The sequence below is a fragment of the Cephus cinctus genome, unplaced genomic scaffold (assembly GCF_000341935.2).
Source record: "Cephus cinctus unplaced genomic scaffold, Ccin1 Ccin1_scaffold0935, whole genome shotgun sequence".
NCBI lineage: Eukaryota > Metazoa > Arthropoda > Insecta > Hymenoptera > Cephidae > Cephus > Cephus cinctus.
Window position 1 is genome coordinate 345,447 of NW_014333502.1, and position 26,513 is coordinate 371,959.

Here is a 26,513-nt window from a genome sequence, read left to right on the forward strand (position 1 = left end):
TAGTCCCTGCTTCTGCAATTACACTTTCGGCATAGTTTTATTTATTTCTTATTATTAGGGGAAACTCGTAGGTTGTTGGAAATATTTGAAAAACCCTAAATAGATTGATTTACTTTTATTAATTCTTGAAATGTTTTGCAGTTTTAATACTGAATTTTTGGTTAGGAAACTCTTGTGTGATGTAAATGGACTTGGAACAACTGTATTGTTACGCCTACGTGACGCATCGTTATACGATCATTTATTGTTATTCAGGGATTCTTTTTGTTTGTCAGGATTGAGCAATTTTTTGTTGTTTCATAGGAACTTTAATAGAGTTTTGCTACTTGATGTTCTCTAAATATCTTTACTGATAGTTGTTAGATCATTTTATTTGGTGTACTGTAATCATTTTATTTGATGTGAAATCAGTTTACCGTTTTTTTCCCTTGTTATTCGCTTTGATATTATGATTATTATTGATAGCATAAATAAATCGGTAGAGTTGTTTTTGATCGATGATCATTTATTGACATAACGTATGTACAGATGTTTCTTTGTAATGTCATCGATAGAGTAAAAATGATTTTTGCATTAAATTACTCTGCGTCTTCCTCGTCGTCATCTTCCTGACTGTTAATCTGGAAGTAACGCAACTCGTATGTGTCTTTATCTTTAGAAACAACCCGCAGCCAGTCACGGAGCTTGTTCTTCTTCAGGTACTTCTTTGTCAAGTACTTGAGGTACCTATAAAAATGAATGTACTGAATTAGTGCAAATATCGGTACTCCAATTGCTTATTGTTTCACTGCATTATCAGTCGTAGTTTATGCAGTATCTGTATCAGAGAATAATATCTATTTGCCTTATATTAATAATAAAATCATTGTTTCGATCCTTGTGTCTCTTTATGTCACATTGCACAAGCAAGGAGCAAAACAATAATAATCACACAACAAGGACAATAACTCACCGTTTAGAAAAGTCAATATCACTGTTTACAGACAACTTCATTTTATTACGTTCCAAGACAACGTTATTGCTAAAGTTGTTGGTTTTGCCATTAACTTTTATGTGCTCCTGAAGGTATTTTTCCTGGAAAAAGAAATATGTTAAGAGTATATCATTTCAAATATTGATACTGTTACATTGAAATAACCAACTATCTGCGAAAAAGCCGACTGTGAAATATTAATATATCCTTAGGGACTTACAAAGTTTGCAACATCCATAATATTGTCTTCAACAGGATGAGTGCAGTCAATAGTGAACTTCAGGGAAGCTTTCTTCTTTTGGCCTTTGCCACGAAGATGCTGCTTCTTGCCAGTTTGTGGCTTGGCTTTCTTCACAGGGACCTGCTGAAAGTAGAATCATTTCAATAAAATAGAAGAATATATTCCAATTTCAGTGATGCCTTTGAAAGTGACACATGTGAAGTCCCAATGAGGGATCATCTGTTGGCCAAGAAACGTGTAACAGAATCCACTTAGCTATAGCACATCTTAATAAACTTAGATATAATGAATCACAAATCATAAGTAAAGAACGACAATGGTCACTTTTGCACTAATATCTTTATATAAAATAAAAGACTTTATGCTTTTTCCAAATTTTTGTTGCAGATCAAACTTACCGGAGCCATCTTTAAGCGTTGCCAGAAAACGAAAGAACACCTTGACGCCTTGCTAACGCGTTTTAAAGTATGCCACTACGCGGCGCTGCGGATGCAGCGTTCTCAGCACCATCTGTTCAGCGATTCCTGAAACTTTTCACTGTTTATAATACCATCGTGTCAGTGTTGATCGCCGATAAAATAGATCTCGTAAAAATCCGCCAAATAATATAAAATATATGTAACGTCATCTCTAAGATTAGGTGGAACTTCCTCAATTTAAAATGCACACTTCATACTCCCATGCATGACGGTACGCATATCTGCAGGCGTGTTCAAATCTTCATCCGTTCTCATTCCGTATTATGTAATTTCATCCGCTTGGATATAACGCATAGAGGAAGAAAAAGGCAATTGAACAAGTGTTTACATATAAATATCTCTAAATACATTCTGTAATTTTCTGTTCAACGCCATAAATAAAGATCTACAAACATTATCTCAATTGTATATTCATAAGTAGTACAAAACAAGACACTCAGCTTCCGGGTTTGTGAACACTTGCGCATTGTATTTTAAAACTTTTTCCATTAAAGACAGTGTATTATTAAAATATTAATTTGAAAAACTCCAACATACAACCCACAGTACACAGCAGTACAAACAGAATGGATCCCAAGAAGTAATAAAGTCAACACAGTAAGTTATGGCGCCAGAAGTAAAGTCGCTGCTGCGCATGCGTCGCTCCTGAAAGTTCGGCACGCCAGCGCTCCGGATCATTGTTGCTCGCAACGCGGCAGGCTTCGGATCGATCACAGCACGTTGAGCGATTCACGTTGGGCAAGCTAAGTTTGAGCGATACTGTGAGCAGGCGGGAGTGACAGTGGAGCTTGTTTCACTTGTGACATGCATCTCCAATGTTATGTCATAACTGAACCTGTTCCAATTGCCTGACTTACTCAGGGTGTTTAACGTGGTTCGGTTTAGTTTCAGTTTCGTTTATTAGTCGGACTTAAAGTCTCTGAGAGTATTGTAGTCATCATTAAAGTTGTTGATTATGCCACGTGAAACATTGCGCGTAGATCTGGCAGATGCTGCTCTGGTTTTCTCACTGTTCTGTTCTCTGTGACGCTCTAGTCCACTCACTGTGCATCTGTGTTGCTCATAGCACTCAGCATCACAGTGAGTGAATCTAAATCTAATTGGTTGAGCGAGAAGACTAGTATTGTAGCATAACGTAACTTCCAGTTTTTTAAGTAGAGTTTGAGTTTGAAGTTTCTCGCAAAATTTAAAATCAATCTGTCATTCTTACTTGTCGGGAGCTTCTTTGCTCTACCAGTTAAACTTTGATTTCGACTTGGTCGTGACAATGAACAGTTTATCGCTCTGGCTTGGTTCTCGTTCACTGAGTCTTTCTCTGCTGGGACGCCGTTGCTGCTAGAGTTGCGAGCGACAAGGCGTAACCAGGGGCACAGGTTCCATCGATTTCTGCGAACGACTGTTACATTCCAGCTTCTCCTTCTGTTCCCGCTCACTGCATGGGCACCGGCACTGTCTCCCTCGTGGCTCTGAGCTACTCGATGAACATCTCCAAACCTAAGCAGCATAGTGAGAAATGCCAGAAGGCACTGTACATCTGGAATTCCATTTTTGCATCACGATGTTGCATCGTAGCTGAACTCTTTCCAGGGTCGCTCAGGTCCTCCCGCTTTACCGTTCACTGCACCACTCAGGTCCACTTCTAAGTCCTGAGGATCCAGTGAAGACACCCGAGGGTAGTTTGAATGGCGACTCAAGTCCTAATTCTACACTATGACATAGCGACATAAATCATGTAAAGCAGAACTGTGGAACCACTGTCCCAGGAGTTCAGTTCTACACGAGTTATGACGGAATGTCAGAAATGCAGAACCGGAACTCAAGTCCCACTATCTCTCTGGCTTCCTCACCGAGCCACTCAGAATTGGAGTCACTCTCCGTGATGCTGAGTGCCGAGTGACACTGAGCCTCACAATGAGCGGAGTTGAGCGGCACAGCGAATGAAATAGTGAGCGAAAGCCTGAACGACACGTGCCTGGTTCACGTGCAATGCTTAACGTGGCTTCACCAATGATTTTAACCAAAACTAGAATGCCCCTCTTTCAGGATCTCAACGCCGACTAGTAAATTGAACCATAGCTAAACCGAACCACGTTAAACACTGCAAGTAAACCAGCCAGCAGGAAGAAGTTCGGTTATGACGTACCATCGCAACGCACAACTGGAACTCCAGTTCCAGTGCCACCCTGACTTCCCCACTACGCCACTCAAGCCTGGGTATACTCACCGAGGCACTCATGGCGCCACAAACGACAATCACCGTGCCGTGCCTGGAGCGGTAATGAGCCGCAGCACAGTCAGCGCGCCTGAGCGGGACCGGCTTAGAGTGGGAAGTCCGAGTCTGCGCAGAAAAAATGTCCTTTCACGCACTACACTACCTACCTATACATATATAAACGCGCCAATTCAGAAATTTACTCATATTTTTTGGGAAATTTTGACAAGGTATTAAAATGGAATTACGCATCCTTAAAGCAAGAATGTATGTTAATATAGTATAAACGTAATGCACAGGTAAATAAAGAATACAATTTATTCCATTAAAATAGTTTCAAAACACTGCCTAATACATTACAATCAATATTCACTTCTGTAGCGTAAACCAGCCATGTAAGCACTTCGGTACTGGACCAGGCGTAACAAAAGTTGCGCGTGCAATTTCTTCGAAAGTAACTGCATCCAAGATCAACAGACCAACTTCCGTTTCCCGTCCTTCGCCCCAGACCAAAGCACTCAGTACAACTCCGTCATCCTCATTCTATAACAGAATTAAAATTAAAATAAAATACATTTGCTAAGTCATTTCTAAAAGAATCCGTAGTTAACAATATGCATGAGTTATACTACAATAAATAAAAATTTACCTTTCCATTTGGATCAGGTACAAAAATAGGCTCGCTCGGATAAACACCTTTCTCAGCCCAAGTCTTTCTAGTCTTCTTTATAGTGTCTACCTTGATAATCTGTAAAAGATGTAAGTAACATTAATGATTATTAATTCCCTTTAATGGATTATTAATTTAATTAAACGTGTCTTACCGTGCCAGGGTTCTCTAAATCGACGTCGCTAGATATCGCATAGAAATATCTGTACTCCCTGCCAAGATAGAAGTCAGAATTTAATCTAGGAGTTTCGCATCCCAAATCACAAAGTAATTCAGGACGCACAAATATGCTACCATCCGGAAGTCTATGAGCGGAAGCTTTCTTCTCCAAAACACTCGAATACTCGGATCTCTTGTCATCAGCATCATTTCTCTTACAGTCGTCTTGGACAATTGGGTCCTCAAAAAGTTCCAGACTCTGATTGACAGTTTTCACTGTTATTAAGTTATGTTCCGTTGGTATTTCCGCACTGGGTCTTTTCATTGGCAGCACGAAACGTAATGGCCTTCCTCGGAATAACTTAGAATAGTCAGGATTCTTGTGCATGTTCTAAGAATAAAAATATATCTTTAATAATGAAAAGCAATTAAATATTATTATACTAATTGGACTTTAATCATATTAAAGTTTACCTGCATCACATCGACGTACATGCAATCTAACATTTTAGCATCTCTATAGCAGCAAACATCCAGTACAATATATTCCCTGTCTCTGGTCTCAAATTGATTAATTATATGCAGAAAGAAAAAGGCCTCTGCCACAAAAGTTCTCTCCACTCGTCCATTTTCTCTGGAGATGACGTGTATCAATGTCTGAAATACAGAAGAATAACATTAAAAAATAAAGTCTATAGGGTAAATTAGATAATTGACTTGTTACTCACGTTCTCGTTCTCATGCCACTTTAAGCAGGTGCACATAGGTTCATTTTTAATTTGACAAGCTACCATCGAAATCAAAGCTACAGCTAATGGTTGTTCGATAATGATAAAATAATTTTCCGTTATCCCAAAAGTATGCATGTACGAAGGATTCAATATCCATCTTGAGGGAACCGTAGCTACTATGGTAGCTTGATCGAACATGGACAGTTCTTTCTCTTCTCCAGAATCGTCTATAGATATATTCATAAATCTCTTATGCGTTGCATTATAATTAATGGACCGAGTGATTTGTTAATTAAAAAATAAGACTATCTACCTATAGTCAAACGACTTGGCAGGAAACACACTACGTTATAAGCTGGACCACGAGTTGTTATACTCATTCCCAAATTATAGACTGTCCCATCGGTCATCACCAGAGGGTGAGAGGTATGATTGATTATACCAACATAATCGGAAATATTAACTCTATCCAAAGTTTCCAAAGTGTTTGGATCCACTCGGTGCATTATTGGAGACTCTGCGAACGTATAGTACTCATCTCCATATGGATATACAGATATCATGGCATTATCTGATAGCGATTCGGAGAGATTGAAAACAGCAGCCACTCTATTTATTGTATAAAAGAATAATGAAAAATAATAGAATTAATCTGTATCATAAATAGATATTCTTTAAAAGGAACTGTACCTTTGAAAAATACTCTGACAAGGATCCGGCACTGCTTTGGTACCAAATTCTGTGAACACTATTCTCTGAGCTGCCTGGTTCCTTTTGTACACATTGGTCTCTACGAAACGTCTTTGGTATGTGATACAACCATTTTTTATTTGAAATCTAATCAAATTCTCTCCAATCTATTACTTGTATCATAATCAGAGTACCTTCCTTAACTAATTACTTACTTATGCAGTAGAGCAGAGCTGTCGAAAAGGTGATCAAATCTGTATTCACCTACTTTAAGACTGCCAGGACCATTTCTTAACAAGATACCGCAAAGCCATTTTGGTACAGTGCCAATAACTTCACCAGAAATTGGTACTATCACTTCATGTTCACAAGATCTCATCCATATGGATGTGTCGCAGTTAGACCAATAGTTAGTAGATTCTTCAGATGGCATTTGGTCACCTTGATCCTCCTTCTTGTGAACAGTTTTGCCCTCATGTTCCTGCTGCAATAACATAAATCTGTTACTTAATATATAGAGTCACCTAGCAATACCATGATAAATACTACAGAATTTTTCACAAAAATAATACTAAAGACTCACGTCAATTGACTGGGCCTCTGAGGAATTTAAACGTTCAACATTCTCATCTAATAAATTCTCAATTACGTTCAATTTCGTGATGTAACAATTTGACTTACATTTAATATTATCCGACGTCACACGATTCATTTTATCGTCAATCAATTGACACTGTTAGGTACTACATTTCATCTTTATTGTTTCAATAAGATCAGATTTGCTCAAAGCAATATTTGTTTATAGAAGCAAAAATAATACTATTGTTCGAAAGACTACCGAATAATACATATTATAAATGTAGATATAGAAATTTTACTTTGACATTAATAAACTATTTTATTTCATTTCCATTATTCTTATCAGGTGTTTGCTATCAATTACGAAATCCGCGGAAACACTTTTCTCTATTATTGTTGTCGGCGGGGATTGCCTCCAGCGGTTTAAGGATAGAGGATAAAATCTTATGTATACGTTTGTGAGTGAAATCCATTATTTCCCGCAGACTCTTGAAGACTGAATGACAGTAAAGAAGGGTCTGCATTGACCTTAAAAAGCATTTACGTTTAATCGCCTAAATTCAATTTTCATGGATGCGAAACCCTCCAATGGATACAAGTAAAACTATTTGGGCTTCAATTGTATACAATCGTGCCCGTGACACGTGAGAAAGTGGAACGTGTCGCCTCGTATCACGCGTCACATCTAAACATCATTTCAATTATTCTGAATTAAATAATCTACCCCTCGCACATGCATCAAAATCCAATTAATCAAAGCAACCTACCAATCGTAAAACATCGAATAATCAAATCAATTAAAATTAAATTATAAACTAATAACTTATTGTAAGTTGCTTACAAATGTACAAATAATAAATAAATTACTGAGTGATTGTTGATATTTTTCCCGCCATTGGTACAGCCTTCGAACTCCTCCTCACAGAGTGCGCCACTGACGATGAAAAAAAAAGTAAGCGTCCCGACGCTCGCGTTCTCATTGAGTTTTACTCATGTGCGCCGCTGCTACTTGACTCACTAGTGTCAAGGCGCACGTAACAGCTTTCCATTATTTATGTAGAAGACACACACAGTACAGTCGCGATTTAAATTCCCAGTAATTCGTTCGCGTTCCACAAGTTGCGTCCACATGCGGCGACGGCAATGACATAAAGATGTAAAACGATGAACTGAGAGATGCAAGACAAATCTTCAGACACGTAGATACATTTAGAAAAGGAAACTGACATGGCGAATATCGATCAGTCAAGCAAAATTAATTTCATCAGCCACACACTAAAAAAAAAAGAAATAACATTAATAGAAACCGTAACGCATGATCAATACTTTTTTTTTCAATTACCGGAAATAGACTAGCAATGCTGTACCAGGCGTCACTTTTTTCGAAATTTCCAAACGCTATATTATCTGATGACATCCCAGATCGCTGAATGGGATAGAACTGAACGTAAACGAAATTGCGCAGCAGCGACAGACCAGGTCCGTCTATCAGTTGAATCCAAAAAATAATCAACCAAGGCTTGCTATTGGCTGCTTGAGCATTGGTATAAATTCCCTCTGATGCAAGGTGTACACAGAGATGCCAATGATACTTGAAAGCCAACTTTAATTGGAAAATATCCAAAATATATTCACAGACCTGCACGAGGATCTAGAAACAGCCAAAATCGTGCTGCAAAGTAAGCATCAGTGTACAAGACAAAAAATCTCACAGCTGCTGCAACGACCAAGATCAGAGTGAAAATAACAAAAATTTCAATGTCCTGCATCCCTAAACAAACCCATAATCCTTCTACTAAATTTCTATTAAAGTGTATATACTCTATACCTTGTATACAATGTGTACCAGTATTTATACTGGAATTAATTGGAGCATATGAATCTGTCACTGGGTCAAGTAATGTTTTTTTGAGATAGTGATTAATGTCTACATCAACCCTGGTCTTCATTTACGCAAATCAATCAATCCTCGTGGTAATCATATATAATCAATCTTCCTTGCAGCAGTGTCCTCAAAGGTATCTTCGAATGTGCACGTTGTTTTTCCACCATATTGAATAACGGAACCTGCGAAACAAGTTTAAAAACAGATAAGAGTACTATATTTAGCAAAGGAATAAATTCCGCTACTTTACATTGGTGTATGTTAATTGGTTGGAGCAGCTTGCATATATTTTATTATACCAAGTATACATGGAGTGTGTATACTTGCGTGGAAAACGCACATGCCTCGACCACGTGGCTGTCACGTGCATAGGCATGAGAAGGCGTGTCTTTTGCATGACAAACAAAGCAGCCATTTAGTTAGGCGACTCATGCAAAATTACGGAAACAAAGACAGGCGGATTCAAATTAATTTTTGACGCGATGAAATTAAAATTACGCATATGCACACACAGTACGTAAGAGTGATACGTGTCATAAGAGCTAGAGGCAGCAGGCTGAGTGTTGCCAGTAAATAAGTAAACAATATTTTTCCTAGCACAACCATACTTTGTATTTTTAATGTTTGTTCACTCTTAACGGTTCGTAATTAATTTGTTCACTTTGATTACGAGGTCAATGGAATTCAGTTATATAGGGAGTCATCTTGTTATTGAAGAATCAAATGAGGTAGATAATGACGGAGTAAAATTTGACAAACGATTGTGTAATATTGAGGTATACTTTGAAAAGGTAAAAAGAAAGAGAGAAAATTGTTTTATCATATCAATTCCCTTAATCGTATCCAATTGAAACGAATTCAAGAGAAGCAACAACTTTGTGAAATTCCAACCGCCTGTCAGCTGTATCGAAGAATGCCAACTGTCGAAAGCAAAAAATAAACGCTTTCTACCCGGAAAACTAAGAAGCTACACAGTTAACACCATATGCTCTATTTGGATAATAAATTTTAGCTAAGAATTTATAGTACAAGTTACGTATAATTTATCTAATCAATTTACAAATTACTGTCAACCCATTAGCAGTCAACCAATTGTTACCAATTATACTCGGTTGTCTAACGAGATATGTTACTTTTCAATCAGCTAAAACTCCCACCTTAAGTATACCAAATTCATAAGAATGCGTTCGTATACTTACGTCAATTTTTATAGATTATACTCGTTACGCTACACCGATAACCTCTGCGGGATTCGATATAGAGGAAAAAGAGAAAGAAGAGGACGAGGGTGAGCAATAGAATGAGATGGAGAAGGTTTAGGATGTAGAATTTGAATCTGGAGGAGAAGGAGGAGAACGAGAAGAAGGAGGACACAATCTTTATACAGCAGCCTATGAAGTCCATGTAAAACACGTTCTGATTACACTATCTAGTCCAGTCATATGACTTGGCAGTCACATGCGCTACTGGTCACATTGCTAAGTCGTGCCGCGATTATGGGACAAATAATTAATCGACTTCCGATAACAAACAGGGCGCTCGGTGACGAGCACGAGTAATCAATGCAAAGCACGGCTTTCGTTGATCTCCTATGACGTCACTGCTAATTCGTGAAGCTGCTCGACATTGAGAGATTATGCCCGGCAACTTTGAACGAATTCTTTCGTTTTAGTCTTAGATATATCTTTTTTTTACTAATTTTTCAACGTTCTAATTGTTTTATGCTCATCTAGGCCTGTTTACGTATGAAATATGCATTAGTGCCCCGCATGATTGTCACGTTACCAATTGTCTCTGGTAAACAGGTAAGCAGATTGGCGGGTAAGTCAAAATGACATTGTTGGCTGGTGGTGGAATAAAAACGTTATATCAGAAAACGTTAATTATTGAAATGATAATCGTTAAGCCAGCTTCACAAAAATGGCAAACTCACGTGACACTGTCCTTAACACAGTTTTTATCCGATTGTCCTTCCAAATGGTATGAATTCGTCAGAGGGCAATCTTTGAGGCCGAGGTCGTTGAAAAAATGTTTAAATTTTTTAATCACACGCGTACATTACGCAATTAAATAGGAGCTTAGAGTGGGCCTTTGAGGTACGCTTAAATTTAATAGTAAAGCAAATTGGGACTCACATTTTATGCACGTATTTAGGGTACATACGATTTGTTGGATACTACATCATGTGACTGAACATATCGATCTATGATATGTATACAATTCGATTTATCGAATATTACATTACCGAATGTCAACGGTTTGATTTTGACATTTGCCCGCGAAATCAGCAAATTTAAACTAAATGGCAAATATGGCTTGGCAAATATGGCTTGGCAAATTGGTAAATGTTCAGTGGTTACCTGGTTATTTAACCGATAGGTTATAAATAATACCCCTTCCCATGCTTGTATGACGCACGTCGTCAAGACGGCGTCTCGACGACGTCGTTGTCCGTCCGAAAATGTCGAAATAATTCACATGTATCGAGCGCGTCCGTCATTCGATTTTTCAAGGAGTCACTATACGATTTTTATTTTCAATACCCGTAATGAGCCATTAACTGTTATTCGCATAAGATTCAATTAAATGCTTAATAAACAATCTGTACGTGATAATTAAATTTAAAAACAAATATAACATCAATTACCAAAAATAATACTCAACTTCCCGCAAAATATGACATATGGTGTAACATCTAAACTCTGAAAACATTTCTTTTAGCAGTAAAGTCCTAATGTCTCACGTGAACCTGTGCATATTTGTAGCGCCAATATTTGAATCGTAAAAATACTAGCAAATCACTAACGACCGAATAACGAGAATTCTAAAATTAAAATTCTTAACGCATGGCATATACGATCGTATTTCTCTCTCTCTCTCTCTCTCTCTCTCTCTCTCTCTCTCTCTCTCTCTCATACACTCACACTTCTAACCACAAAGTGGCAGACTTTTCTTTACACAGTCCTCACGTCTGCCATCAATTAGATCTATGTCTGTCATCTCACTTTTAATTTTTACATTCTCCCTCTTAACCGCCATTCGGTCAGTGTCGCAATCAATCGAATCGTTATCGGAACAAGACATCACGACCATGCCACCACCATGATCGTATAATAAATATTAACGAATCGTACATCACATTACAATATTAAAACTAACGAAAGTGTTTATCTTGAGGTTATTGACTTTTATGGGCAATCTCTCCTTTTTCAAAGCATACATGCTTCACCACGTATACTCCACTGGAATAGATCAGATAAGGAGTGAATTACGTTGATAGTAGATTTTAGTACAGTGAATTTTATCTAGCAGACAAAAAAAAAGCTCTGTAGGTTTTCGTTCCAATATTAAATAATATGAATATGGATATACAGCATATGAATCTTAATATGGGAAACGTGGCCGTGACATGTAATCTAAAAAAAAATGAACAGATGGTTGAATGTCGGAAGTAAAATTTAACTTGTAAAAGTAACCTTGCGTAATGTCAAATTTTAGTATAATGTAATATTACTCACTGACCAACTCCAGCCTTTATTATGTTCAATTGTTAATTAAGTCAATTAACATGTGATATCATGACCAATGAAATATACAAATATAATAAATTCGACTTTTGACAATGTACTTCAAAGTCATTTCGGTATCTCTTGTAATCAAACTACTTACCAAATTAATGCACGCAAGTTTATATTTCGTGTCGTGGCATTAGCGTAATATAGCGTTAATTGATGATTCACAAGTACCCACCACCATGTACCGAAAAGAATAATAGGATCTGGACGAAAATGTATTCTACCTTAATTGACAGTTTTGTATGTTTAACTATGACAGAGATAATCTTTAACGTTATTACAATTCGATAAATGAATCATGCAACATGGTGCATTGAAAGGAGCATTGCACTCATCAGTATGATTCCTCTGACTATTGTCAAGGAGATTAAAGGTAGATTTTTTTTACAAAATATGATTTTTTTTCTAAATACAAAAGATCATCATGAGACTGATAATGTAAAGCTGATCTTACGTAACGACCTACGACTGTATCCTTGAGCAACCTTGTGATTTTTAAAAATTCTTTAGTAAAAATAAATTGTCACAACACGAACACCGATGTCGTACAACTCATGAGTTGAGATATTTCGAAAAATTGACAAGTTCAATAAATACGTATTAGACATATAGTTTATCCTTAATTCAATCAATTATTAAAATCTAAGGTAATTATGTATTTAATTTTTATTCTATTCCTTGTCCTAGGAATTCTAACGTTCCAAGGTTTTTCACAAAGATCCAGCTAATCCTTAATTTACGCAAAAACATTCTACTATACTGGAACGTTCAACGCCATGCTGTTTACGTCATTTAATAATTACACAGAGCATCCAGCGCCCGGACAAACAGAGAGTGTCGCGTACATGGAAACAGTGCGTTAACGCAATACCTAGATCCTTGTTAGATCATTTAATAAGATTAATTATCATTGACAAAGGCCATTATCGTATACACAAGAGACAAGAAGCGTTCGGTATAATCATAAGGTTAATAACAATTAAAAGCGAGTAAATAAAATAAAATTTTTCCATGGAAACCTCCATATCTTTAACAGTATCTTCGTATCCCTCTTTTATTCCTTATCGTGCGATCAAGAACAATCGTACAGGTAATAAAGGTGTCTTTCGCGACATGAATATTTCATCCGACATAAAACGTTCGAGAAATCCCTCTCGTTGAATAATAAAAAACAAAATGAATGAATCTTGCGTACAATCAAAGCACGTGGCGAATTTCTTCAAGCTATAGATATATCCTATTTATTTTGTTTCCCCAGATGCCAGATCCTCCCACTTTGAATGTTACTTTCTTAGAATGCCCGACGAGCCCCTCGATTACGTCAAAATAAATTTTCAACATTCCCAAAGAGACGGGCCGAGAGATTAACGCACTACAGTAAAGAAGGCTCGATGTATTTTTCTCTCAAATTTCCTAGTCCACAAGTTACGTGGCTAACGGCGAGCATTTTAAAATTTTTTTAGCCACAGCCACAAGCGCGACTGTTCTATTTTCAATTTTCAAATACGGGCGGGAATATGAAACGAGACCCCTTACGACCTCAGAATACATTTAAACGTTGGCGAATATATCCAAGAGCGTATAATGCACTTGGTGAATGGCGTGTGGGTAAAATTTACACGCTCTTGAACATTCAAGACGTAATAAAATACGTGGGCAGATATCTACGTTGGATAGGAGTCAACGTAAACGCAAATTTCCATACAGGTGTCCTCACGTGAGCAAGCGCGAAGTCCTTCGTCTCGCGTCACATGTTGCAATGCCCTGTGCATTAAAAGAAACGATTATGTAATCACTCAACGAACCAAGACCAAATGAATACAGATTTGAATTTGTCGCTTTATAAAAATTTCCAGTTTTTCTTGCCTCTTTTTTTCCTCCTGTACAATCCTTATCCGATTTGTATTTTAGGACCTGACGACATGCGCGTACGTCGTGGGTGATGGACATTGTTGCGAAAGAGATCCATTAATAATTACTTGCTGGATAAGTCCTACTAAGACTTCTAATTACTAGTTTTTAACCAGCATCCTTCAACCAGTGTTCTTCGATCCGTTCTAAAAAATATATCATGCCGCAGTTAGCACACTATACGTCGATCACGACCATGTCCAATCTTATTTCATTTAGATGAACCATCGACTGTTCAATTATAATCTTAGAAAATAAGCACTCGAGTTTGTTCAACGATACGGGCAATCTGCCTAACATGAGATTTGAGAATAAAAGATCTTGTATTTCAATGTTCACGCATTGCTTACAGATTGAGTGTTGATTAAAGTTGTTTAAAATATTTGAGGATGAAAAGAAGGAAGAAGATATAGCAGACACGGGTGCTGATCGGACATTACAGTGATACGAGATAGGATACTGGTTCACGATTTTGCAGACCAGGTATATATGTCTTTGTCTCACACGCCTAGGATTCCATAAGTGTGTCTCTCTCGCACTCACGGACGGTATAGAAAACTCGAAAAATTCGCAAATCCTCGTATTATTCAATTATGAGATACCTCATGCTCCTACGTTTCTTCCTGTGGTAATAAATTTGCATTCTGTTTCTAATCCACGAGATGAACGATGAACCGAATTTCATTAACAGATACACCCGTATGAAAATTCACCAGGACCCAGTGCCAATCGTTCTCCCTCACAGATGTTTCCTTGTATCTATTGTATTGTATGTATTGTAAAGTGCAAAATGTGTGCAAGGGTGCATCTGTGTCATTGCAAGAAAAGAAGAAAAAAGAAAAACTGATAGCACAAGATACTACTCACAAGGTGTATATAACTTTCTTTGACGTTTTACGCTTACCGCCAGTTATCCGTAGCATGGAAGAGCATCAGGATGGCGAATAGAAACTACTCCACGTTCCAGCGTACTCTGCCCCAAGAGGAATTGCCGTGAGTATACTTGAAACATACATAAGCATAACACGTCAGACTACCAATGCAAAAACATACGTAGGGCAAGTTTTAAATTTGAATATCGTTTGTCCAGTTTAACTATAAGGAAAAAAAATATACCCAGCAAATTTTACTACGCTAAAAGTTCCTATACGAATGATAAATTCATTTCCGGAACGAGTCACACTTCCTCTCGTGATAAAAGTCTCTCAAGGCTTTTGTAATTTCTTTTTTTCTCCACAGTCATTGCCCACTTTTAATTAACGCTCTGGTCAATTGCTGCGTAGCCAATTAATAGTAACAATTTTTGACTCATCAGTACCAGTTCCGACTGTAGCTTTGGTATATTCAATCCAATGCTTTACACTGTATCAGGATGGATTCCAAGCAATTTAAGGCAATTTCAATTGCGGCTTATGTATGTCTTGCCGGTAGAAAAAATTTAATTAGTCACCGGTTATACTTGCGGGTAAACACGCTTACTGTACTGGACATCTCACGCCTTATGATCTCGTCCATCTCTTGCAACAATCGTTTTTCCCCTTTCTCTCTCTCTCTTCTTGCGTCTAGAGTATCGACGCTGGCGCCCTCATAGGACCTGCATTGGTTCACAAGCGTGGGGATCGTCTGGGAATAAACGTCAGTTGTAATTAAATTAAATGAATATCTCGGGGGTTTAACACTCTTCAAAGACAGTACGGTACATTGGAAGTTAATACGCTTATTACATCATTGTTGCCAACTTCGTGATGCACAATAAGAGCTACTAATACTTCTATTATCGTATAATATCATTGTGATCATCGACGTGTGATTAATTGTCGCATCCTTACTAATAGGCAATAAGTAGAGAGAACAACATTGAGCACGTGGTACCCGAATGAATGTTTTTACAATTCACATGCTGATAGACGTCAATGTACTTGACACGTTAGGTATAAGAATCTACAGGAGATAATCAGGTTGACAGATTATAGAAAGAAGATCAAAGTCGAATACTAATAACTCACGATTGTATTGATAAGAGGGCAATCAAACGTCAAAAGATATTACTATATTTGTTCTCTTATCGTTTTACCATTGAGCGCTTGTGTGAAAGTTGGGCATCGTTTTAATTAAGAATAATCGCTGAATCTCAAATGCCTTATCTTCTATGATGATACTGCCGATCTCGATAGGATTCACGTAGATCTTTACAGGCACTCCAGCGATAAGGAAATTACGGCAATCTAAAAGTGAAAACAACGTGACAATGAGTTATAGCGCTCCTTTCTTAGATAATGAATTTTACACGTAAGAAAATAAAAACAAAGGAACTAACGTATCCACGAGAATAGAACGCTATTATTTTCGAATGCATAAGAACTCCATAAATATTTGATAAGGTTCAAATATTTCGATTCCTTCGAAGACTCGAGGAATAACAAGGAGAATATTTGATGCCGTATATATGTCTAACGCTTGAAAATTCTAGTCTCTCAACAGTTGCATACTGACGCCAGAATAATCGTAAGTATCACGAATGATATCGCGATTTTCACGAAGAGAATTCGTGACAGATTGTCTACGAGCGACGGCATTGTTAGATATGAAATTGTTATTGTCCTGCGATAAAAGAAACGATCAAACAGTCTTATTTGCGGAGAATCCCTTATCACCGATTGAACCAACAGATATTGATTAACAGCCGAATGCTAGAATAACGAGGAGATAATCTTGTGGTTGTCTGATATTTCCAAATTGCATACGTAATACTAGACTGAGTATACTGTATTAGAAAGACCATTAAATCCAAGGTGGAAAATAAAAATCTAACCTATTCTTCAGAGAATCAATCAGCATACGTATTCCTATGTTCTTGTCTGCCAGACGATTGTCTAACAAATGAGACTTCCATGATTGTTCGTGGCTGAATGGCGAAAAGGCTAAGCTTTACTTTCCCTTGCGCGTGCTGCCACCGTAAATGCGCGATTCTCATTGTCGTCTGCTACAGGAGTCGTTGGCCACTACTGCCAAGTCGCAACCACCATACGCGCTCAGTCATCTCGCACGGCCGCCCACTCGGTCCGCCTAAAGATCGGTTTATATAAAAAGCTCAGAGCAGTGTCGCGCGTGTTCATTCGCTTCGCGGTGACAGGGCGCGAGAGAGGCGCCTTACGTGGTTTTGACTTATTCTTGCAACGACACAAGTCGTCCTTAGTCGTTTATGCGGTGTGTCGAGCAGCTGATTTTTAGTTTTACCGCCGCGCACGTCTGTGATACCTGCAGCAAGATAGAGAAAGAGGAATTAGAAGGGCGGGAGATTCAATTGATATCTCAATGTCTACAGACTGTATCCGTGTACGGAAAAGTTTAACGAAGTAAAAATAAACTCGATACTACCGAAAGGGCACAGCAAGACGATTATTTGCGTAAAAGTATGTGAACGCCGGGACACTCTGTGACGCAAACAGAAAAGGTTGGAAAAACGTTCCGGGTATTAGGAAAATTAAAAAAAAGTTCTTAACCTCAATTAATGACAAGCTCGTCGAGTTCGACCTTGATCTCGTGCGTACAAGCAAAGGAATCTGTCGGAGGAGAAGAGAAAATAATAAAAAGGGACTGGAGCTAAGACGACAAAGAAAAAAAGCAAGGGCAAGAAAGTGAAATCATATTGAACGGACGCTCTGTGATCAACGAACTGTGATACATACTAATTACGTTTCCTCTTTTCGTATCTGTCTTTTTGTCCCTGTGCGTATTTTCATCTTCTTCATCATTATCATTTTGACCAGTACGCGTCATCCTCGTTCCCTTTCAAAGTCCAAAGAAGAGATAGAGATCTTCGAGCTGTCCGTCAAGACCAGACGCTATGGCCGAGTGAGTATGACGCAAGGGATTTTTGTTATTCATTTATTTTTATCTTTGGCACGCGCCCGGTTCCGCGTACATCTGGATGTACGAATATGCAATTATACATAGATCTATATACGTGGTATATCGCAATGCAACAAGCTAGAAACTGACCACCGACTATTTGCATCAAACAGAGAATACGAATTTGAATAAAAAAACAGCTTGTGAAATTACGAAAATAAAAAAACACGCGACAGTCTCTTTTACCGTATATTTAAGAAAGTCGTTACCTGCGTCTACAGTTTATTATTAAAGATGTCACTTATTTTTAACTCTCCGATAAAATATTCGCCCATCTATTTGAAATTTCTTTCACGTCCGTGATGACCTGTCAATGTCGTGGACATTGAGCAGCGAATAACTACACGAGGAACAGATGTATCGAAAAAAACAAACCATTGTTCAATATATACTATCAGTGATAATGCAGACCAGATTTACCTGCTGTAGATAAGCAATTCTGTTTACCATTCGATGATGCAACTAGCGCAAGACAGCTCTATCAGTACACGAATTAAGAGCGGCATTTTTAAATTCGTTCCAACTTAGCTTATTTCAATAACATAACTAGCTCTAGACTATTATAAGCGCACCTACCTACAGATCAAAATAAGCCTGACATTTAGTGCCAGAAATTTACACTAGTCTCTCACCGTCGCGATGCATTCAAACGTCCTCCACAAAATAAACGCCCACGGTCCGGTTCTAACGATTTACTAAGAATTCCACAAGAGTCAATGTCGAACACGCGATGCTCGTTTGGCTAGAAACTCCTTTAGTCGCTGATCACGGGAGTTTGAAATACGATTCAAGCGTTCTATAGCGACATTCCTTCTGTCTATCTATAACAGGCAATCGTAGAAAAGTTTGCAGGAATTCAAAATAAATATATTTAACAAAGATATGTTAAAGAGTTGAGTATCTAAAGACTTTCCAATTCGAGTCTTCTATATATACAGTTAACTAAGCAGTGAAAAGTCCCAACGGTCAACCGAGGTGTATTCTTATGTACAGAGGTATAAATATTTACTTGATAACAAGATACACAATACTAGCTGAGAATTGCTTAGACATTTTTACTTTTATACAGCAGTTACATATCTACATGTTGTTACTATCACCCAAATCATTAACCCTGAATCTTATTAGAGAGGAAACTACCATACAAAATTGTTACTACCACACAAGACAAATTTTTCTAGAAACACACGAAACGATATTTCTAATAATTACATACTGCCTCGAACGGTCTATCAAGAAAGCAGTTATCTAAATAGACGATCGACAAGAATTCACATGGAAGATTTTGTGGCAGATTACACGTTTATGACAAATACACAAAGAACCGGGCAAGGCAACGTCTTGTTCGTTACAGCTAAAAATAATGATAAAAAAAGATTGCCGTGTTTTCGTCGGTACTGTGCAATGCCGAAGAAAAAATATTAACCGTACAGTATAAATATATGAGACACGTCGTACGCACACGTGCATTTGTCAGTAACGTCTGACTGGATCCCAAATAAGATATCGCATCGCTTGAAACGCTGCTGAAACGTTACAGACTGGAGGCAATTAATTGTTATGTCTATCAATAAATATGACGACAGTAACAACACTAAACAATTAGAAGCAAGATACCTCTACTTAATAACCATGTTCACTCTCTCGCAAAGAGTGTGAGACGTCCCAGAGCTACTGGAATAATGTTAGCAGTCCTTGGCTCGAAAAGATAATAATAGCTGTATACAACATTTAGATAAAAACTAGATTCACATAGGCTGTGTAGACATACACGATTTAATAGGATTCAACTTGAAACTAACCTATATTGAAAATGACCGAAAGAGTTCAGACAGATGTTTGTCAAATTCTCAAATGAACCTGAATCTAAAATGATAAAACTATCATATGATGGCGTCATTGGTAATCAGCCATAATTTTAATAAGACTAATTAAAATAGATACACCATTATACTTATATCAATTCCACGAGTACAAGCAGACTGGACATGTTTGTCAGTCCTTTTTTTTTTCATTGAACATAATCACTGATAAGAAATGACTTTTGGTCTGTTACATGTAATTTCTTCAAGTACTCTTATGTGCTACTACTTTCTGCCTTTTCGCTGATTCTTATCTACACTGTAATTGTAGCTTACCAAATGGTAGTGCGGGCATGGCTGACGCTCCCTCATAAAGAAGACTGATAAGATATTGTTTGTTTGTCAGTTTTTTTTGAAAATTGATTTACAAAAATATTCAACTTCGAATCTTTAATCATGTGACAATAATGATAAGACAGTGATTTTTGATAAATATTTGACAGATTCGTCCTCGCGCGGGACTGCTAACTACACTGACATTAGAATTTTCTGTTTTCTACTTACTCTCTGAAGTTAACTGCGCTCTTTGCACGTGGAAGTCTGGCCTACCGCCATTGTGATAAAGATTGAGAGATACTGACAGTGATAACGCTGTTTGAATAGGCTCAAAGCCAATGTCTGACAAATTTAGAATCGGATGCGCTCACGTTTGAGCATATGTATTTTTAGACAACGCCAATCCTGCTTATCGATGACTGCTTATGGTCCAATTGATGAGCACAGAAATTACGCATGAGATTTAGGCGCATAATGATAAAACTGACTCACCTCAGAATGATGAATGTTATGATTGCAGGAAAAACAAGGTAGAGAACCAGGAGACGTGGGCCTTGGTGAACTCATCGAAAGTCCCGCAGACGGTACCCTCTGCTCCAAAATGGAATGATAATACCGTCCATATCGTCCCGACTAGTCCGGAGAATGATAAAAAGGCGAGGGGTAGTGCTTTGAGGCAGGTACTGGCTGCCTTTGCCGCTCAACTTGGTACAGTAAACACTGGCATGGTCTTTGGGTTCTCCGCCATTGCTATTCCTCAGCTAAAAGCAACGAATAGTATCTTGAAGATCGATGACTCTCAAGCATCTTGGATTGGTAGGTATTATAGGTTAAAAATCCTGTTTACTTTATACCTTGTATTTTTATGACGTTGCTCTTATTTAACCGATTACATCTTCTTTGCAGCTAGCATGGCCAGTATTGGGACGCCTATTGGCTGTCTGCTATCTGGATATATGATGGATACTTTTGGCAGGAAATGCACTCTTCTTGTAACGGAAGTACCGGCGTTATTAGGATGGATATTAATTATATTCGCTACGGACATCAGGATGATCTATGCCGGTAGATTCTTCGTTGGTCTTGGTTCGGGAATGGTGGGTGCTCCAGCTCGCGTTTACACCAGTGAAGTGACCCAACCTCATCTACGAGGAATGTTAACCGCTCTGGCCAGTGTTGGAGTCAGTACTGGGGTTCTCATAGAGTATGCCCTGGGTAGTATGCTACCCTGGCACATATGTGCTGCAGTGAGTTCGATAATACCTCTAGTATCTTTGATGCTCATGTTCCTCTTTCCGGAAACGCCGTCCTACCTCATCTCTAGGGATAGGCCTCAAGAGGCTAAAAGTGCCCTTAGACGTTTTCGTGGTAATAATTACAACCTGGACAAAGAAATGGATGCCCTGGTGAATTTTTCAAACAAGAACAATATCAAGAGACTCACAGGATTTCGTGAGATAATGACAGCTATATTAAAACCCAATGCAATAAAACCTTTTATTCTACTTTTCCTGTACTTCCTGATCTACCAATGGTCCGGAACGAACGCTCTGACCTTCTACGCCGTGGATATAATCAAAGATTCCGGTGCAACGGTGGACAAGTACCTGGCAACTGTCATCCTCGGAGTAGTGAGACTCGCCTCGACAATAGCAGCCTGTATTCTCTGTAGACGATGTGGACGTCGACCTTTAACGCTGATCTCATCCATAGGATGTGGATTGTCAATGGTTGGCCTGGGGAGTTACATGTGGCTTTTAGAATACTGGAAGAGTATCAATATTCCGGCAACCTGGACCTGGGTACCAATCTTCTGCATCTTCGCCTACACGATAACTTGCACCCTTGGCTTCCTTGTGATACCCTGGGTAATGATCGGCGAGGTATATCCTACCCAGATACGTGGTGTCATCGGGGGGATAACTACAATGTCGGCCCACGCCTTTATCTTTACGGTGGTCAAGACGTATCCTCTTCTGGCTGATTCCTTGACAAGACATGGTACCTTTATTCTGTACGGATGTATATCCCTTGTTGGTACCATCTACTTCTACGTATGTCTTCCTGAAACTAAGGGTAAAACGCTGCAGGAGATTGAAGATTACTTCTCTGGTAGAAGTAACAATCTTAAGACAGGTCGGTTGATCAAGCCTAAAGTCTTAGAAGTGAGAAAGGGACAGGTACTACCTTGATGGGGATGTAGTTAGTAATTGTAAAAATGTTTAAATTGAAAAGTGGATATCAAAATTCAGAGCACGTTACCGATACGTGGAACGTGATTATATGTTACAAAGAAATTAATATGATTCAAGTTCAGGTATTAGATCAAGGTTCATGTTTTTATTTTGATTATTACTAACGTTTTTGGGATAAAGTGAAATTAATAGGAGAATCAGATTTTATGCCTTAAGTCGGAGTGATTTTTGGCTTGTTTGGTTTCAAACAGCCGGACGGTAAAGATGCGACTGAATCTGCACCATTGTCTGGTAAAGAATCAAGCCGCACCGTAATGAAAGGGTAGGGATACAATAGGCCTTAAGTGGTGGGGATAAAGACTCAGCAAATCATATTTCTATGATCCTTCCCACCGTTTGGGGTCCCTGGTGAACGGGATTGAATTGAATCAAGGATGATACCCGAAGAAGCCAGAAAACTTTGACGTAGTCTTTTTTCAGACATACGAAAATAAAAAAAAAGAACCTCATCTGAATGCTCTGTTCTATGAATGATTTTTTAGAAAGAGCCATGCTAGGTATTAAAACTATACAATTTAGTGATTGACTAAAACTTTAGAAGAAAAGACCCGCTAATATATGCATATATTTTAGATAGAATATTGAAATATTGAGATTAATTCGTGTGCGATTTCTAATTTCGAGACTGTCGCTAATACGGAAGCAGGACTACTCATGAATTGTACGTCCAAAGTTACTGCTAACAGTAATTACGTGGTACATTGTTGTAAGCATACAGTTATACGTATTTATTTATACAAAAATTGTCAACTGCGACTATGTTCTTCTTTTGTTTTTTGCTTTTAGAAAGACTCGCAACCTGTGTGGTGCTCTTATTTATTGTATCATAGAATTAATATAGTAACGTATCACGCGTTTCGCAATAGTCACTGTAGAAAATTTGACAAACGATTCGCCAATACGTTAAATTGTACATATGCATATCACAGTACTGTTTGTAACATTAGGCGTACATTAATTATAGATTACTATACATTAATGGATTATTGTAAATATCGCTCCTTGAATGAAGTCACAAACTGAATGACATTCTAAAAACAGTGCTAATTATAAGATATTGTACATGTACATATACTAAGTGTGAACGCGCAAAAGCGACTTATTTTTGTAAAAATAAAAAGGAAGAGAGGAAAACAAAGATAAAGACAAGTAGATTAAATAAAGAAAATTGTCTATGAAGCACGCATGATTCTATTTATTTGATCTTTTCGCACTTCATTTAATCCTAATGTTGTGGTGAGCTGTGCATTACATGAAACTTCCTCAGCCTGTTTATAATTTTATTCGTGGCCTGTTACGAACTGCCTCCTTTCTTGCTTTTTTTTCTTGTATAAATTGTCTTATCATGGACTCTGGCAGAATCTCTCCACGCCAGCGTTTTGGTAATCGTTCTTTAGTAAGTTCATGAATTCGACTTGCAACATAGGCCTTTGCATCAAACTTCTCGGCAACGTCAATCTGAGCTAAGAGCTCAGCCTGAAAGGCTTTTTCCTTCTTAAGCTCACGTCTTTGTCGCACCTTGGCCCACTCAAATCTCATGCGTTTTCGTAACTTTCGCAACTGATGCTTCTTCATCTTCTTTCTACGTATTACTATGAGACGTGCTGCCTGTTTCTCAATGTTTCTTTCAATTGGAGGAAGATCGACTGATTTCTCTGGGATAATGGTTTCAATTATATTTAATTTCGGTGGTTCGCCAATTTGTAGATTAGTTGAAATGGGAAATTCTATAATGCTGCTAATCCTGCAATTTCTTGTAGGTAGATCAAAATCTATGTTGATACTTCTCTGTGAAAATTTAAGCTCATTTTCAAAAGGGGTTGTATCTTTTGCTATCCCGTTTGTATTAATAAATAAAGCTCCTATATTTTTGGTGATTGAATGTTGTTGCATTGTATGATATTTGGAAATGGAAAAACTTGAACCACCTAAAACAGGAAGAATACAATTATTCTATACTGATCGATATGCAGAAAAGTGAGGTTATATAATACACATCAATGAATGATTGTTTTGTATGAACGTTAACAGTTTATTTGTCGATAAAGAAAAATAAACGCATTCAAATTTACCTTTTCGTGTAATATCAAGACGCTGAAGTGTTTTGCACAAAGCGTTTAAAGCCATTTTTATTTCTTCCAAGGCAGCCGGTTCTAAGCCACGATAATAATAAATTCAAGAACAGCACTGTAATACCAGCAGTTCGTAAATATGAACACAATATCAGCTGATCCCGCTGTAACCCATTTTTACAAATTGATGTGTACATTACAGAAATTTAAATAAGGCGTACTACATGGACCGTTTATTTTGAAAGTGATGTAAGTCCATTTAAAAAAAATGAGATATCACGTAATTTATGCTTAATTATTGACAGATATACTAACTTTAATTTTCTCGAAACAAGAGAAAATGGACTTACACCACTTTCAAAATAAATGGTCCACATATTAGACATTGAAATAAAAGGATTCAACATAGGGCTTTAAAAAATAAGAACAAATTTTTATTAATTCTTATATGTAAGGATAGAGTATCCAACCCAATTTATTAGATACATTACATCCACAGTGAAAATTTAATAAAAAAAAATTTGTTAATCCATACGAGTCTTGACAGTTCTTGTAGTGACCTTGTCTTTTTCTCTGTAAAAATAAAATCTTATGTAATGTTATTTTGTAACAAATAAATAAATATCAATACTTACATTACATGCACTATGGCTCCCCAACCAGACATAGCATCGCGATCACAAGCATTAACAAGAGCCTGGCTGATGGTTTCAAACAAATCATTTGGTTCCAAATCTGCTTCATACAAAGCTTCACACATTCCATATAATTGTTCGGAGCAGGTTCCACCTACTACAAAATCTACTGGAACGTTGAGACAACCAAGCAGATCCATATTACATATATATGGTTCAAATGTCACTGGATCCAAACCAGCTACTACAGGTTCTACAAAGTATGGCCCAAATCTCTTCTCATATAAGAGATTTGAGATCATCGAACTAAAGGTCTTGGGATGTATCCTTCGATTCTCTTTTAACTCATATAAATTCAGCCTGAAGCGCAGTCTTTCCATTACAGTCTGTGTGTCTGTACTTAGCCCCGGTAAACCCAAATATAGATGAGGTCCCATTTCAAAGATTTTTTGAAAATCGCAAGATATAGTTTGACCTTGTATACCAAAACGACGATCAGCTGCTATAGCTACACAATTCTTTCCCTTCATAGCAATTATCGCACCCCCATTATACGCCAAGATACTCTGAAACAAAGAAAATTAGTTAGAACAGCAGTACTACCAATTCAATTTCTATCATTCATTATTTTAAATAGTAAAACAGCTGATAAATGAATTTAAAGTATATTGAAATATAATACAGGTAAACTGTATGCTATATTTCATAAAAATACTAAGGAATTTGTTGCTTCATGAAAACCTGCACTGTCATCAGAGTGTTTGACACTAACATAACCTAAAGATCATTATTATCAACCCAAGCATACAAATAATAATATCAAAATGTAAAAATTACATTGCGAAATAAAATGATACGAGAAAAATATATATAATTCTTAATATTCTTACCATTTTGAGTTACTAAACTCTACCGAGGATGTTATTTTAAAAGCCTAGGACAGCCAGACACAGCGTACAATACCGCAGACACAATCCACGAACTACTCGAGTCTTATATAGAGAGGATAGAGAGTATTTGAATAGTGGAATTCCGATTCACGGTAAACGTATCGTGGTCGATAAAAAATTAAGAGAAAATTGACTGAACCCAAATGATGCTAGAATAACGATAATAACAAAACAATTCAAGTATTGAACGAACACATTGATTTACTTTATCATTAAAGTACTACTTATAAGAATTTAAAAGTTAAAACGAAAGATCCAAGATGAAACCAAATGTATGTATAAATCCAAAATAGTGTCGGTAATCAAGCGTTAGCCACAGGCATAACCGAAAATCTTAATACAGAAAGAATCTAAAACGCAATATAAAAGAAAAAATGTGTCTTAAAGAACAAATATGACGTACAACATGCATACAACCTATTTCAAAGGTGTCTATTCAGTATTGT

The 26,513-nt window shown here is 37.5% G+C and overlaps 6 protein-coding genes and 1 long non-coding RNA gene across 21 annotated transcripts; 1 reads left to right on the top strand and 6 right to left on the bottom strand.

The window, feature by feature from the left end:
- Positions 1-484: 484 nt before the first annotated feature.
- LOC107271309 (60S ribosomal protein L22) lies at positions 485-1,753 on the bottom strand. Of its 2 annotated transcripts, none has more exons than XM_015747144.2 (4): positions 1,613-1,753; positions 1,194-1,337; positions 953-1,074; positions 485-726 (listed from the first exon to the last, which is right to left on the bottom strand). In XM_015747144.2, the coding sequence occupies exons 1-4, from the start codon at positions 1,619-1,621 to the stop codon at positions 579-581; spliced, it is 423 nt and encodes a 140-aa protein (XP_015602630.1). In that variant the 5' UTR covers positions 1,622-1,753; the 3' UTR covers positions 485-578. The 2 variants fall into 2 exon arrangements, with proteins under 2 accessions (XP_015602630.1, XP_015602631.1); XM_015747145.2 differs by having other exon boundaries at positions 1,194-1,334; positions 1,613-1,745.
- A 334-nt stretch (positions 1,754-2,087) lies between these two features.
- LOC107271306 lies at positions 2,088-3,723 on the bottom strand. The gene is made up of 2 exons (XM_025088556.1): positions 2,904-3,723; positions 2,088-2,789 (listed from the first exon to the last, which is right to left on the bottom strand). The coding sequence occupies exons 1-2, from the start codon at positions 3,196-3,198 to the stop codon at positions 2,734-2,736; spliced, it is 351 nt and encodes a 116-aa protein (XP_024944324.1). The 5' UTR covers positions 3,199-3,723; the 3' UTR covers positions 2,088-2,733.
- A 482-nt stretch (positions 3,724-4,205) lies between these two features.
- LOC107271296 (carotenoid isomerooxygenase) lies at positions 4,206-8,778 on the bottom strand. 11 transcript variants are annotated; one of them, XM_015747120.2, is made up of 10 exons: positions 8,077-8,236; positions 7,602-8,009; positions 6,371-6,639; positions 6,156-6,302; positions 5,779-6,074; positions 5,463-5,692; positions 5,209-5,391; positions 4,730-5,125; positions 4,555-4,653; positions 4,275-4,448 (listed from the first exon to the last, which is right to left on the bottom strand). In XM_015747120.2, the coding sequence occupies exons 3-10, from the start codon at positions 6,586-6,588 to the stop codon at positions 4,275-4,277; spliced, it is 1,743 nt and encodes a 580-aa protein (XP_015602606.1). In that variant the 5' UTR covers positions 6,589-6,639; positions 7,602-8,009; positions 8,077-8,236. The 11 variants fall into 11 exon arrangements, 10 of the variants coding, with proteins under 10 accessions (XP_015602599.1, XP_015602606.1, XP_015602609.1 ...); XM_015747123.2 differs by having other exon boundaries at positions 7,576-8,009; XR_003060821.1 differs by lacking the exons at positions 7,602-8,009; positions 8,077-8,236 and adding an exon at positions 6,739-7,534 and having other exon boundaries at positions 4,406-4,448; positions 4,730-4,787; positions 4,859-5,125.
- A 5,287-nt stretch (positions 8,779-14,065) lies between these two features.
- On the bottom strand, positions 14,066-17,375 carry LOC112494887. 3 transcript variants are annotated; one of them, XR_003060829.1, is made up of 6 exons: positions 16,918-17,375; positions 16,180-16,330; positions 15,556-15,728; positions 15,010-15,107; positions 14,708-14,864; positions 14,066-14,251 (listed from the first exon to the last, which is right to left on the bottom strand). It is a non-coding gene; the product is annotated as an uncharacterized LOC112494887 (long non-coding RNA). The 3 variants fall into 3 exon arrangements; XR_003060828.1 differs by having other exon boundaries at positions 14,708-14,913; XR_003060827.1 differs by lacking the exon at positions 14,708-14,864.
- On the top strand, positions 15,010-23,589 carry LOC107271298 (facilitated trehalose transporter Tret1). 2 transcript variants are annotated; one of them, XM_025088544.1, is made up of 3 exons: positions 15,010-15,098; positions 20,676-20,971; positions 21,062-23,589. In XM_025088544.1, the coding sequence occupies exons 1-3, from the start codon at positions 15,043-15,045 to the stop codon at positions 22,345-22,347; spliced, it is 1,638 nt and encodes a 545-aa protein (XP_024944312.1). In that variant the 5' UTR covers positions 15,010-15,042; the 3' UTR covers positions 22,348-23,589. The 2 variants fall into 2 exon arrangements, with proteins under 2 accessions (XP_024944312.1, XP_015602612.1); XM_015747126.2 differs by lacking the exon at positions 15,010-15,098 and adding an exon at positions 17,420-17,960.
- Positions 23,579-24,669, bottom strand: LOC107271304. The gene is made up of 2 exons (XM_015747137.2): positions 24,483-24,669; positions 23,579-24,338 (listed from the first exon to the last, which is right to left on the bottom strand). The coding sequence occupies exons 1-2, from the start codon at positions 24,535-24,537 to the stop codon at positions 23,683-23,685; spliced, it is 711 nt and encodes a 236-aa protein (XP_015602623.1). The 5' UTR covers positions 24,538-24,669; the 3' UTR covers positions 23,579-23,682.
- Positions 24,670-24,919: 250 nt separating this feature from the next.
- LOC107271305 (proteasome subunit beta type-3) lies at positions 24,920-26,159 on the bottom strand. Its single transcript, XM_015747138.2, has 3 exons — positions 26,008-26,159; positions 25,118-25,683; positions 24,920-25,055 (listed from the first exon to the last, which is right to left on the bottom strand). The coding sequence occupies exons 1-3, from the start codon at positions 26,008-26,010 to the stop codon at positions 25,007-25,009; spliced, it is 618 nt and encodes a 205-aa protein (XP_015602624.1). The 5' UTR covers positions 26,011-26,159; the 3' UTR covers positions 24,920-25,006.
- Between the last annotated feature and the right edge of the window lie 354 nt (positions 26,160-26,513).